Below are 14,286 nucleotides of genomic sequence, written 5' to 3' on the forward strand. Positions count from 1 at the left end.
AATAGATTGAAAATGAAATGGAATGACAAGTTATATGGGGAATATGTAAAATTGTAAAGAACAGCTCCATTCTATTCTTGTATGCCAAACAAATCTATGCAATCTTGCTTAAGTAGACAAACCATCATAAATTTAATATGCCGAGGAGAGTCCATAAACTCATAAAAAATTTGGAACAGCTTTCCCACCTGTAAAGTGTTGCCTCCTTCAAATGGAAACTCAAAAAAACAACCAAAACTGAACATATATATTCCCTTTATTTTGCAGATTTGCAGAGGAATGCTAGACCTCTCACAGAATGAGGAAACTGAATCTCAAGGAATCAACTTTGCACAAAAAACTCTGTTTTTTCTTTTATTAGTAGTTATTTCCAAACATAAAAGTTCTGAGAATGATCACTCCCTGTTGAAGGCCCAAAAACAGTGTTTAATACAACCCATGTACAGAGAAATTTATTGCCTTCTTTTACAAAGAAATTAATCTCAAGTCATCGCTCATAAGAGTTGAAGTTGAAGTTTAGATAAAATGATGACAATCGCGACAATAACATATTGTAATCAATGATAGGATCAGACCAAAATGGAATAGGACAATAAATAGTGTTAGTGCAAAATGGTGCAGTTAGGACTCACTAGCAGTCAACTAAGGTGACCTGTTAAGGCTGCTATAACACTATCAGTGAAAGATCTTCAAAAACTGTCTTCATGTCAGGTCTTTCAGATGCTGGAAGGATGCATCTTAGAGCCACCTGCAGCATATCATCGAGACCCTTAGGTGGGCATTCCACATGCACACCCCTAATCAGCCTGTCGAAGCACTCGGGTGAACAGTTTTGTTCCACCAACAGCCTCACCCAATCTGTCAGATCAACCCCACCTGGACTCCCAGAGATAATCTCGCCAGAAATTCTTCCCGTCAGGAGCTCCAAGAAGACAACCCCGAATGCATAAACATCACTCTTTAATGAAGGGCAGGGTCTACTTGAGTTTGCAAACTCAGGTGGCCTGTAACCCAGAGCAGCTGCATTTAGAACCTGCTCAGCTGTGCCAGCCGGTGTCATTAGACGGTGCAGACTGTAATCGGTAAGAAGAGCATTCAAGTTGGGAGACTGTACTAAGATGTTTGTAGATTTGAGGTTGCCATGAGGGATTGCCCTTTCATTATGGAGGTATTTAAGGCAGCGAGCCACGTCTATAGCAATCTTCAGCCTTTCATGCAGAGACAAGGGTGGCAATTTTCTGGGCTGTGTCTCTGTGGAAGATATCGAAAATATGCCATTTCTTTATCATCACATGTAAAAAAGCCGTAAGAAATATTCAGATTGCCTAAAGTTTGTTTTCAATATTTATTTGAAAAAAAACGAGGTTTTCTCCATGTTACAATTATCTTATCTCTTTTCCTCCACGTTAACAGTGTACCACATGCCAATAGCTGTATCCATGCCCCTCCTTGCAACGAGCAATTTTTTTTCTAAAAATTTTGCCAATCAGGTTTTTCCATCCCCACAACAAACTTGCCTCATGAAGTGAATCTAGCTCAAAACAACAGTTTCTATGAATAAAAAAAGCAAGAAATTATAGGCAATTAATAATGTGCTTTATAAAATGAAATGCTTGTGTTACAACTTGAGCTTTTTCATCAACTAAATGGGTAAAAATGATACTCATACTAAAAGAACGATATATATATAAATTAAATCATGCGACTCAATTTAACATCCATTGCTATACACATGATGAGAGTATGGAAGCTTTTTAATCTGACAACATCGAACACTCAATCTCAAAATTGTATGGCTCACTCATTTGACCATTTCAAATACCAGCATCTTCTTAAAATGAACTTCTCTTATACATTAATTGACAGACCAGAATTTAAAATGGTGAAAATTACACAACATATTTTTTATGTCTGAAATTTGACTATCTGTTCATTTCTTAAAAAGTCTTGATGATCTCTTCGACCCAATGGTCTATAATTACTCTCTATTGCCCAACACAATGCTCTTTTGAGGATTTAATGGGGTGAAATGACTGTAATTGAGTCACATATCCAAGGAATTATGCCACAGTGTGTTTAATTAGGCAGGGGCAGCTATTTTTATGATTGTTTACACTTCCCTAGTCAACAGACACATTGTGACTTGCAATGGACCTAATATCAGCAGCAGATGATCTCATTAGGCGAGTTGATGTTGTTGGATGGTCTTGTGCATTCTCAACCCCAAAAGTTAGCTCATGAGGTAAGATTTTTCCTCACACTTAATAACTGTCCACCAAGCCCCTTCCCCAACCGATGTGGGACAATCCCAACAATCTTCCCCTCACACATTGGACTCCAAACTCCTCACAAATTGGGATCGAGCTCCAAACTCCTCACGAATTGGGCTCACCAAATCGGCAACACCACATGTCCGGCATCCCAAGGAGAAACCATGGGTTCTGATAGCAGTGTTGGGTGGTCTTGGGCCTTTTCAACCCCAAAAGTTAGCTCATGGTAGGTGTTGGCCTAATAAGGCTAACAATTATTATTTTGATGATAAAAAATCAATGATGTGTTTAATATGGTTCAAGTGAAAGTTTTTCAGGAAAAAGGCAAAGTTTAAAGGAAGTGACAAAGCTCAAGAGCATAAGGAAGCCTATGGATTAAAAAGAAAATTTGAAGAGCATAATAAAGCTTATGGATTATAAAGAGATCTTAAAGAGCATGAGGATTAAAGATATATTGGTGAAAGCTCAAAGAAAAGATTGAAGACTCAAAGATGATGGAAGAACAAGATTGAAGAACAAAGGATCATTTTTGTAGATGTTCTAAATGTAAGTACTTCAAGTTAATTTCAAATATAAATTGGATTGAAACTTTCAAGATATTCAGAAATATATTTTCATACTCAAAAGAATATTTTAAGAAAAAGAAAAACTTTTTAAAGAAGGGCCAGGCGATTGCCAAATTAAGAAAAGGGTTTTTCAAAAAGTCAGTAGCAAGACAGGTGACTGCCTAAACATGTCAGGTGCCTGCATGAACAAGCCAGGCGACTGCCTTGGTTTTGGCAGGCGACTGCCAGTATTTTGAGTTGAGAGTTTGTTCTGTGACAGGCGACTGCCAAGACGTGGCAGGCGACTGCCACTCGAACGTTGACTTAAAAATTCTTAATGGGAAGATTTTTTAAACAAAGTTTTTGAACATAATTATTTTAAAAAACTTGGAAACTATTTTAAGGAAACTTTGGGGGTATGGAATTGCTTCTAAACATCTATAAATAGCCCCAAATCCTCAAAGGTTTGATACACCAAGCAATTTCTAAGCAATCAAAAGTTCTCAAAGACTCTTAAACTCTCTTGTGTTCAACTACTGAGTTGCTACTGATTCAAACTTCGAAGCAAAGCTTTCAAAGTCAGAATCTTTCATATTTTGATAGATATTTGGTGATTCATACTAAGTATTGAGCTTTAAATTCTTTTATATTTGAATTACTTTGAAGTATTATTGTGCTAATTGTTGTACTAACCTACTCTGCTGTGAGAGTGTTTTCTTGTACACAAAATCTCTTCATCTTGATTCTTATTCATAGACAATTCAGGGCTGTAGAATCGTTGGACGAAACGAGGGAATATCATTTGGAGAGGCAGACTCTAACCTAACGGAAGGAGTGTTTTGTAATCGGTATTGTTCCACTCATTAACGGAACTAAACTAGTGAATCCTTTGGTTGTTTGCCAAAGGCGATGACGTAGGCTGGGTATAAGCCGAACCTCGTAAAATCTTGTGTCTCTCTTCTTCCTTACTCTTTACTTTTTTAGCAAAGACTTATAATCTGCGTGTATGCTTTTAATTGATTAATTCTAAGTGTTTAGTTGTTAAATAGACCGGAGGATAATTTGTTTTTGGTTTGATCAATATTGATTGCGGAAACCAAAATGGACTATGTTGGTTGATCAACCTAAACTTATTAATCTAAAAGTTTGTTTAAAAGCTAAACATAAGGAAAACTTGTGAGTTTGGAATAAACACAGGGCTTATACAAATTCAGCAATTCATTACAAGGCTATTGAGATAAAGATTGAGTTTTTGATTGGTTGTGGTTGAATTGTTTTTATATTTAATTGTTGTGATTGATTGATAATTAAGAATTAAAATTGAAATAATTTAAAAAATACGAATTCACCCCCCCCTCTTGGGAAGCTATTCTAATTTTATTAGGGATGAGCAAACGGTCATTTCAGCCAAATTCAGTTAATTAACCGAATTAACTGAAATTTTCGATTAATGAGAACTGTTAACCAAACTGACCGAATGGAGGGACCTCACCGAACCAACCCCAACCGAATTACCTTTTTGGTTAATTCGGTTAACCGAATTAATTTGAAATTAATTAATAAAAACATAATATAATTGTAGATTTTTACCATATACTAATTAACATATTAACAAATTAACAAACACTAATTTATATTTAAATTTTAATTAATTATTAAATCGATTATTTCGGTTAACCGAATTAACATTCCTCTTAATCGAACCGATTAACCGAACTTTATAAAATCATAACCGAACCAACCGATCCTGTGTTCTTAACCGAACCGAACCGACCAATTTCGGTTGGTTAATTCGATTAATTTGGGTAAAGCTTTCCATTACACTTAAAAACTGACCACCAAATCCCTTCCCCAACCGATGGGACAATCCCAACAGATGTCTGGGATGGTTTTTAGGAGTGGATGGTGAGAAAGGTGTCAAACACCTAGCAGATCCTGAATACCCTGGTCTTTATTTCAACTGACCCCAAAGGTCAAGGAAACATTCTAAATAATATCATGATCCTAATAAATAGAGTGACATACGAAGGGGTGATATCAAACCAAAAAAAAAACTTATGGCAGCTTAAAGTATCAAATGCTCCCGATTATCGTTAGGAAAACTGCATTCAGGATGTGGATGTGATTCTTCATCATATAAACGCAGAGTGCAAGTGAGACATTAAGTATATTGGATAGATCAAATTGATTCATAAATTGTACTACTTTAAATTGTGCAAGTGAGACAAGATAAACCATGGGTTATACCAATTAAACCACATCTAATATGAGATTTTGGTCCTTCACATAAATTGTACTACTTTATAATGGATTAGGATTAAACCATGGGTTATGCAAATCAAATTATTTCTTTTACAGCCCAAGGATTTCACTTTTCATGTTTGGTTATTAAGGAAAGTGAGAAAGAAAATAAAAAATATAACAAATTAATGAACAAAATTTTAATTTGCACTTTCATTTTTAATAGCGTTTGATATAAAGAGAAAATATCAAGGAAAATGAATTTTTTTCTTATTTTCTTTTTCTTTTCTTTTCTTTCCCCAGGTAAAATCATTGTTCCAAACTGGCCCTTAAAGTTTGATGAAAATGAAAATGATAGGGAAATAAAAATTTAAATGGAAATCTGTGGGTCTTGTTTAATTGTTCCTGGGTTGCTTAAAATCCTTTAGATCACCCAAAGGATATGGTAGAGAAGACAATAGTTTCCAAGTTGTCTCAAGTCTTATTCTGTGATGGGATTGGGCATAACCGTGATGGGACTCATGGACAGTTGATCACCTTGGATCCAATTCAAAGTACAAGAGCAGGAGTTTTTTTTAACATCTACTTACTGTGATCATAGCATAAAAACAGAATCTTACCTTGTAGATATATGGCCAAACATGGTGCATTGACATAGTTTGATATGATCAGCTTCTCATGCTCCTTCGTGCCCCAGTAGTAACCCTGCAGTGAAACCAAATTTGGATGTCTGATGCTCCCAAGCTTTTTTGCTTCCCTTGCAAATTCCTTCCTTCCTTTGGCTATCCCATCCCTCAGCCATTTCACAGTCACTACATGACCAGAACCAAATTCTGCTTTATATAATGTTCCATGACAACTCCTGCCAATAACCTCTGCTGGAGCACGAGAAAGTTCTTCTGCTGTGAACAGAAAGGATCCATCAAACAGATGTAGATCCCCCACCAATTTGTCTGGAGAGCGAATTACGCCAGGGTTGTCAAACTGAAACTGGTTTTCCGAAGGTGATGGATTGGAGGATGACAAGAGAGATCCTGGAGAAGTTATTTCTCCTTTGTCCTTCCTCATTACTTCAGGGAGGCTGAGGTATCTAGGCCTCCCTCTTGATGAACTGCCTGCATATTCATGAGCAGATACCTTTTTTGATGAAGACACATGGTCTTGAGGCAGATTAAATGAACCTAATGACGGGTCCATATTAGTGCCTGGTGCAGATTTAAAACGAAGGGAAGAATCCCCTGGTTGGATACCTTTGCTTCCTCCATTTTTTTCCAAACTCCTCTTATCACATTCTTGCCAGTGGGATCTGTAATAGATCATAATGGACAAAAGAGCTATAATAGCAGCACCAGTAGCCAAACCAGTGATCAGGGCAGCCCTAATAGCAGGTTTCATATGAGACTTATGCTCCCTTAAGTCAGGAACATCTTTTGGCGTTGATGGAGAGTAAGAGAAAAGGAGTAATGAATTTCCTGGATGGAATGCTGAATCAGGAAACCTCCTCAAGCTCTGAGGCACAACACCAGACAGATTATTATAAGACACATCGAATGCTTTCAGTTCATCCGGAAGATTGTCAGGGATCCTGCCATCAAAATGGTTGCCAGATAGGTTAAGATAGACCAAATTGTGGAACTGACTAATTTCCTCAGGCAAATGATCACTCAATGAGTTATGTGACAGATCAAGGGATACCAGGCTTAAATTTTGCATTGAACCTCTCAAAGCACCATCTGTGATTGCCTGCAGAGGAATGGGTCCAATCAAATTGTTGCCTGACAGGTTAAGAACACATAATCTTGTTGAGCTGAAAAGACTTGGAGGAAGGAACCCACTAAACTTGTTAAGGCTCAGATCAATCACTTCTAGTTCAGGGTACGTGCCCAAGTGAGGTGGGAGAACACCTTCCAGGGAGTTATTTGATATCTCTAGTGAAGTCAATCTTAAGAATTGAGACGTTTGGTTTGGCAGAGTCCCTGTCAATGCATTTGAACTTAATTGAATAACTTCAACATAATTCCCCCAACTCCGGATTCTGGACAAGTTTCCTGATAGCATATTATTACTCAGGTCTATTATGGCACAGTGCCCTACCTTGGCAGGCAGGGAGCCTGAGAGCTTGTTGGACGACAAATTGAGTTTCTTTAGAGTTGCAGAGGTAATACTTCCCACTGGACCTGTCATGAACACAAATTATTCTCAAGAGGAACATAAGAACGGAGAGCAGTGAGCACCAACAGAGCTGTAACAGCATAATATAACCAATGCTTATGTGACTGTTCATAGAAAAAGTTCAATTATTGTCTTGTCAGTATAATAGAAAATTAGGGAGCCAAAACTGAGAACAGAGCAGAAGCTTTCAAGGGCATCCTGTTGGGAATAACGAACAAATTCCCGAAACCTGTGAGAAACAAAATAGAAAAAAATAATGCCAAAGAAAAATCAATCACATGCACAAAACAATATTTACGTGGTTCAGCAATTTTGCCTACGTCCACGGAGTTGTAGGGATTTCAATATTATCAGGAAGAAAATACAGAGAGTGCGGCGATACAATGCTCTCCCTCTCGCTCTCTCGCAAGTACAACCACCCAAAACCTAATCACCCGAAAGCAATCCTTTTTATATGTTGCGCCTAGGGTTCCGTTCCGAATGGGTTCCTTATGGTCCAAGCCTTCACTCCATGGACTAAGCCTTAGGATAGAAATCTCTAATTAAATAGGAGTCGGATCGGCATCCAAATTAAAACACAACTAGGCTCCACAAAAAGCCCAACACATCCTTTTCAGATACGAGTGGAGGCTCAAATTATAAAATTTGAAAAATGAGCAGAGAAATGAGGAGAGAGAGTTTTGTTTATAGAAATTCGTAGAGAATGACATGAAACCGTTTGGCAATTACTTGTACATGATGTATATGCACTTCTTTTATGATGCCATTTATTTACTTAGATCTCATTATTGCACTTTTTTAGTTTCTAATGATCAATTAATTTTTTTTTTCGTGTTTTTCTGCAGTATGCATATGTTAGTGTTTATTATGCTCTCTGTAATCAATTTCCCACTTATTTTCGACAGCTCTCTGCTGTACTTTTAGGGAAGTCTCTTGAAAAAAAAAATACCCTAACACTCACAGTTGAATTATGTTTTGGGGCTAATAGTATATGAGAGCTTGTTATTAAATTTGCTACATGCACACATAGCAAGTCGAAAGAAAAAGAGAAGAAAACTGAGGAGCACACAATAATTTATGTGGTTTGGCAGTGTGCCTATGTCCATCAAACACATGTAAAAATCTCTTTACTATAATATCAGAGAAAATGGTCTCAAGGTTTCAATCTTCACTTGCAATATAAATATATATATAAAATAAAGGGCAGTCCGGTGCACAAAACTTTCCACACACTTTCAAACTTCAAATGGACCATCCTTTTGAATATGAACCACAACTCAACAATCTCCACCTTGGTGAATGTTTACCCTTGGAGCTTTTACACTTATAGCTCCACCAGGAGTTGTATATCATTGATTTAGCAATTGGCAATATGGAGCAAGTTCAAGCAATAAAAGAATTTCCCTTTAGTAACAACTTCCATTAACATGTCTATTGCATTTTCTCCCTTGTAGACACCTTAGCAAGCTACTTGACTCCGTATACTGCAATGTGTTTTAAGAAGATAATTGACACCCATTCTTGTGATACTTGACAGCAACGCATTTTGTTCTGACATGATAGACGTGTATCATTGCCAAGTAGTTAGCACTTTGAGTGTCATAACGCATATGAATGGTATCCCTAGTTAAGTTACTAATCCTTTCAACCACATAGCCACCTTCACAACCTCTATCACTCATATATTCTTCCTTTGTAATAAATAATGCAGCTATTGACTGTAGCATGGATTTCTAACAAATAGGTCTTCCTGTAATACTGTAAATCTCCTATCATCCAAGTCTCTTGCATAGTTTGCCCCAGCATAGCCCTTAACAAAAACTCATCCAACTTGTAGTTGATCCCATTATCTGACCCGGTACCCTTGCAGCCCCCAAACAAAATGTGCGAACATAGTTTAGAATACCTTTTCTCTTGTCGGAAGATGACTTGAATTTTTCGCCTTGCACAGTTCACTGAGCATGCATTGCTTGCAAAAGTGAGCTTCATGTTGGGAATTAACACGAAATTCCCTGATCTTTTGAGAAACAAAAATAAAGAAACAATAAAAGAAAAATAATCACACGTACAAGACAATATTTACATGGTTTGGAAATTTTGCCTACGTCCACGAAGTTGCAGGGATTTCACTATAATCAGGAAGAAAAAATATAGAAGTGCACCGTACAATGATTTCTCTTGCGCTCTCTCTCTCTAACTATGATGGCCTTACCTAATCACCCAAAAAATGATAGTTTTATATGCTGCACACAGGGTTCCCAATGGGCTACAAAATGGGCCCAAAAAAATTTCCCAGGGCACCCCCACAAGTACGGCTTGGCCCAAGCCGCAGCGCTCATGGACTAAGCCTTAAAATAGAAATCTCTTATTAAAGAAACCACGCAACATTAATTCGGGTCGACTCATCATCCGGATCAAACGAAACTAGGCTCCGCAAAGCCCAACACTTCACACTCCTTTAACCCTTTTAATAATTTCCTCATGTGGAGTTTTATGATACTCTGCCCACTAACGTACCCTAGATGTATATATGATAACATAATGCCAATTTGTATTAGTATCCAATGGAGCCACTTTTGCATTTCTCGCAATTGCACTACCCATTAGCCATTATAGATTATTATCATCCCATTTACCCTTTGTGACAACCATATAACCTTCTGACATGTTTGCAGTTCTTCCATTCAGTGTTTCGAAAAGTTCATGGAGAAGTAACCAAGAGAGAAGACTCTTCTTCAATTCTGGAACATGTCTGAGTAAAATATTATTATAATACCAAAAATCTAACTTTCTTAGTACCAACTCTAATAAGTGGACCAAGATGGCCATTCCTAAGAGCTACTAACCCACCATCAAATTCGCTATAGGTATAACCACTCCCTGTATAGGTAGTAATAAAAGGTCCATATTGAGTCCATAGTCCAAGTATCATACAAAGTTTTTCTACGACCAGCATAAATTCCTTGACATCTGAATTATCTACAATGAACTTGCTGAATCTCATGGTCAATCCTTCATGTCCTCCTCCTTTTCTTCTAGTGGATAATCCCACTTGTAGTGCACTTTCAACATTCTTGGCCCTTGATTTAGACTTGACATGCTCTTCTTTGATTTCCATTTCCTTTTCTCAATCGTATACCAAATCTTTGGGTTGACGATCACCTTTATCCAGTTTTTTTAGCTCAACTTGAGAACCCCAAAACCCTCTTTATAGCACACTGGTGGAATTCCTATAGAGTAATGTTGTAACAAAGTGTTCAATGAGACTGAAAGAAATGATAACAACATCAACACCTTATCGCCGAGAATCTCATTCAACTGATTTAGGTCTCTACCTTCACAAAGGTTGGGCACCGACTTCTTTAAAAAGCAGTTTATTGGTGTTGCTTTTCACCATGAATAAGCTCTCCATTTTTACCTATAGACCCTTTTTAGTTTTCTCTTTTATCACATCAAGTACACAAAAAAATGTGAAACAGGACTAAGGCGACCAATAGTAGTTCCAACTAGTCCTCATCCATCTTCTCCTATTTCTCTCCTATTAGCACCTTATATGTTGTAACAAAGTTCTCAATGAGAATGGAAGAAAGGATAACAGCATCAACATCTTATCCTCGTCTTAGTTCTTACAAGTTACACCCACTTTCGCCAAGAATATGATTCAACTGGTTTAGGTCTCCACCTTTAGAAAGGAAGGGCTGTGACTTCTTAAGAGCAGTTTATTGGTGTTGCATTTCACCATGTACAAGCTTTCCACTTTCACCAATAGACCCTTCTCTATTTTCTCTTTCAACTTGTTGAATACACAAAAAACTGCCAAACAGGACCTATTGTTGTTCCAGCTTGTCCTTCTCACCCATCTTTTCCAATTTCTTGCCTGTTAGCACCTTGCAAACCTTCTATTAAACGAGTTAACTACATTTGGGACAGGCTTGGTTTCCTATTCCATTGAACTTGTCAAACTTGATATTCACCCAACTTATCCTCACTGTGATCTAGATGCAAACCTTCGAAAGCCCTAGAGTTAACTATGTTCGGCACAGGCTGAAGTTACTTTAGCAGTTGCATACTTTCCGTATGCAGACACTAATTAGTCTTTCTGTTACAATTGTAAGTATCAAATGCATGACTTATCAAACATTTCTCTCAAGCATCCAACTATGCAAGGATATATTTTCTCTAATATTGCTCACCCTAACTGTATAAAGGAAGTGAGCTAAAATTTGTGTCCATATTTTTGGAGAGGGATTTTCTAGTCTATCTTCCTTCAAAAAAATTGAGCACAAACAACACATCATCCATACCCAAACTCCCATCCCAAGTGCATCCCAACTGCCACCCATTTTTTTTTTTTCTCTCTCAAATCAGGCAAGGTCTTCTTTTTCAGCCATCTAAACGAAATTTGCATCTTTATGGTTGTTGTGCTGCAAAATATAGGGTCAGGTGCATTCAAAAGTTTTAACTTCTTCTTGTTAGTATCTAGCTATAGTTTATCCAACTCAAGTTCAGCTACCTAAGAATATAATAGTAATTTTATAAATTTTCTACATGACTGCTTTACTTCAGTTCACTCTATCAATTTGAGGGAAAATTCTATAAGATGTCATTACAATTAACTGTTTAATGGGTCAGAACACTAGGAGGAAAAAACAAAACATATTCAGGAAATGAATGTAACTGAATGAGGAAGTTCGAAGAATACGCAATAAAAAATAAATAAATAAAAGTTTGAGAGAAAGCTGCCCCATGTGATAGGTGAGGAGTAGCCCCTTGAAAATGAGATGGCTAAGATGATGCTACATATGCAATGGAAACCAAATTGTTGAAAGTTTCATGGTAGCTTATGCAAGATAATCACGATGAAGACTGTATTTGATATTGTTGCTTTTCCCCCTTTTCAACCAAGTTCCCTATTTCTGCATGCTGTTAGCTATCTGATTAACTTGACAGTCCTTCCAGCTTTGTTTTGATAAACATGTGTAGAGTTAAGAAAATCTCTCTAGAAGTAGAAGAAAAAATAAAGCCTCACCTTTGGTCAAAACAGCATATATTACATTATTCCAGTGAAATCCAATTTAGTGCAATAAGCTACTTGTTTTTAAACACATGTATTGAAGAACAAAGAGAGCATTTTCCTCTTATCTAAGGCTTGGCTTGTCTGCCAAAGCTTGGCAGAAAGAGAAATTAACAAATGCCAGACAAAATGTGTGTTATCATCAAAATACCTTCAAGCTGGTTGAGGCTGAGATCCAATTCAGACAAGACCATTGAGCTCTCTTGTACAAAACCTTCTGGTAGAGACCCCAATAATCGATTGCTTCCAAGCCGAAGAATGCGAAGAGAAACGACAAAGTTAAAGGATGGGATTGCTCCCACTAGCCCATTATTGCTAGCATCAAACACCTCCAAGCTGTCAAAATATGGCATCCCATCATGAGCAAAAAGCTCTCCAACAATAGAATTGTGACTAACATTTAAATACTGAATTGTGGAAACAAAGCTCGAGTTTCCAATTCCCAGGTCCAAGGACCCACAAAACTGATTGTTGCTGAGGTCAACATACACAACACTACCCAATTGGGACAAAAGATGCATAATGTCCCCAGAAAAAGCATTAGACCGCAAATCTACATGCTTCAATTGCTCAAATTTTCCAAATCCAGCTGGAGTTGTGCCTTGAAAGTTGTTTGAGGAAAGATTTAGTAGCACTAAATTCTTCAAGTTGGTGAACCCAGAGGGTATCAACCCATGAAACGAATTTCCAGAGAGATCCAAAAATTCCAACAACACAAGTGACCCAATTTCTGATATAGTTCCAGTCAACTGGTTGTTTGAAACTGATAAGTTGTGAAGCATTTTAAGGCTAGTAATAGCTGAGAAGTGAAATTCTCCTACTAGACCTTCATCATTTAGAGTGATGGATGTCACACGGCCATTGCTACAGCTTATCCCATACCAGTTTTGGGGGCATCCATCAGATGCCAATGATTTAGGATTCCATGAAACAAGAACTTTTCCAAAAGGGTCATTCTTAATCCCTTTCTTAAGTTCTAAGAGCGCCTCCAAATCTGATTCTCCTGTTCCCAATACTATTAATAACAGTAGTATGAAACAAGTGGCCTGCATTTGACAAAATTGGAGCTATACACACACACAGACTTCAGGAAATACAAAAGGTAGACAAATGGGCCAAATTAAATGGACAAGAAATCCAAATGCAACTTAAATTATTGTCAAACAATAGGGGGAAGAAGAGGAAAATCTATACAATAGTGAGAAAAGGGGCAGTGTATGAGCAGAAAAGCTTGCAGAGCCAATGATGAAAGGAAGACCTTACAGAATCTAATTTTTCCTAGCTTAGGAATCAGAGAGGTTGTGAACGACGCAATGTACCTCAAAAATGAGAAAATTAAAGGAAAAGAGAGGTTGTGAACGATACAATGTACCCCAAAAATGAGAAAATTAAAGGAAAGGTAGTCCGCATAAAACCCCTCATCTTCAACAATGCAGGGCACTCTGGAAAATGGTCTGTACATAATCAGCATCCTAAACAGTCAATGCTGCCGCTACTACAACAGCAACAACAACAACAACAAACAGAAATAAGCATAGGAAACAAAGCAAAATGAGATCCAAGTGTGAGGAAATCTACAATCAGATAATGAGACAAATGTATGAGTATGCAATGCAATTGTGGGGTTATAAATGGGAAGAAAGAGAGAGACTTGGTGCAAGATTAATATCTGAAATTCAAAGATGGAGATGGCAGAACAGACCAGAGACAAGTTGGGAGTGGTAGGTACTATAAGTGAAAGCAAGCCACGGAGCGAGAGAGAGAGAGAGAGAGAGAGAGAGAGTTGAGTGGTTGTGAAGTGTGGTGGAATGTAGTGGGCAGGCAGAGAGCAGGTTAGGCTAGTTGGCACTTGGCGCATTGACCTCTGTTATTTAATAACAACAGGCTAATACAACAGCGACATCCCACATCCCAATGCTCTGCTCCCCACCCAGGTGGAGTGGCCTTTCTGCGGTGAACTCCCCTGAATACACGGAAAATTTAT

General features: G+C 37.6%; 1 protein-coding gene across 1 annotated transcript; it reads right to left on the reverse strand.

Annotated features, from left to right (window-relative positions):
- Positions 1–327: 327 nt before the first annotated feature.
- LOC131148768 (probable inactive receptor kinase At5g10020) lies at positions 328–14,079 on the reverse strand. Its single transcript, XM_058098684.1, has 3 exons — positions 12,454–14,079; positions 5,677–7,233; positions 328–1,251 (listed from the first exon to the last, which is right to left on the reverse strand). The coding sequence occupies exons 1-3, from the start codon at positions 13,352–13,354 to the stop codon at positions 665–667; spliced, it is 3,045 nt and encodes a 1,014-aa protein (XP_057954667.1). The 5' UTR covers positions 13,355–14,079; the 3' UTR covers positions 328–664.
- Between the last annotated feature and the right edge of the window lie 207 nt (positions 14,080–14,286).

This window comes from Malania oleifera, chromosome 2 (genome assembly GCF_029873635.1).
Source record: "Malania oleifera isolate guangnan ecotype guangnan chromosome 2, ASM2987363v1, whole genome shotgun sequence".
NCBI classification, from domain to species: domain Eukaryota; kingdom Viridiplantae; phylum Streptophyta; class Magnoliopsida; order Santalales; family Ximeniaceae; genus Malania; species Malania oleifera.

Bases quoted from the DNA above. Each gene is read 5' to 3' on its own strand.
- LOC131148768 (XM_058098684.1), bottom strand. From the start codon at position 13,354: ATGCAGGCCACTTGTTTCATACTACTGTTATTAATAGTATTGGGAACA. The intron at 7,234-12,453 runs GTATTTTGATGA...TGTTCATGACAG, and splicing joins CAGCCTCAACCAGCTTGAAG to GTCCAGTGGGAAGTATTACC. The intron at 1,252-5,676 runs GTAAGATTCTGT...TATCTTCCACAG, and splicing joins TTTGGCCATATATCTACAAG to AGACACAGCCCAGAAAATTG.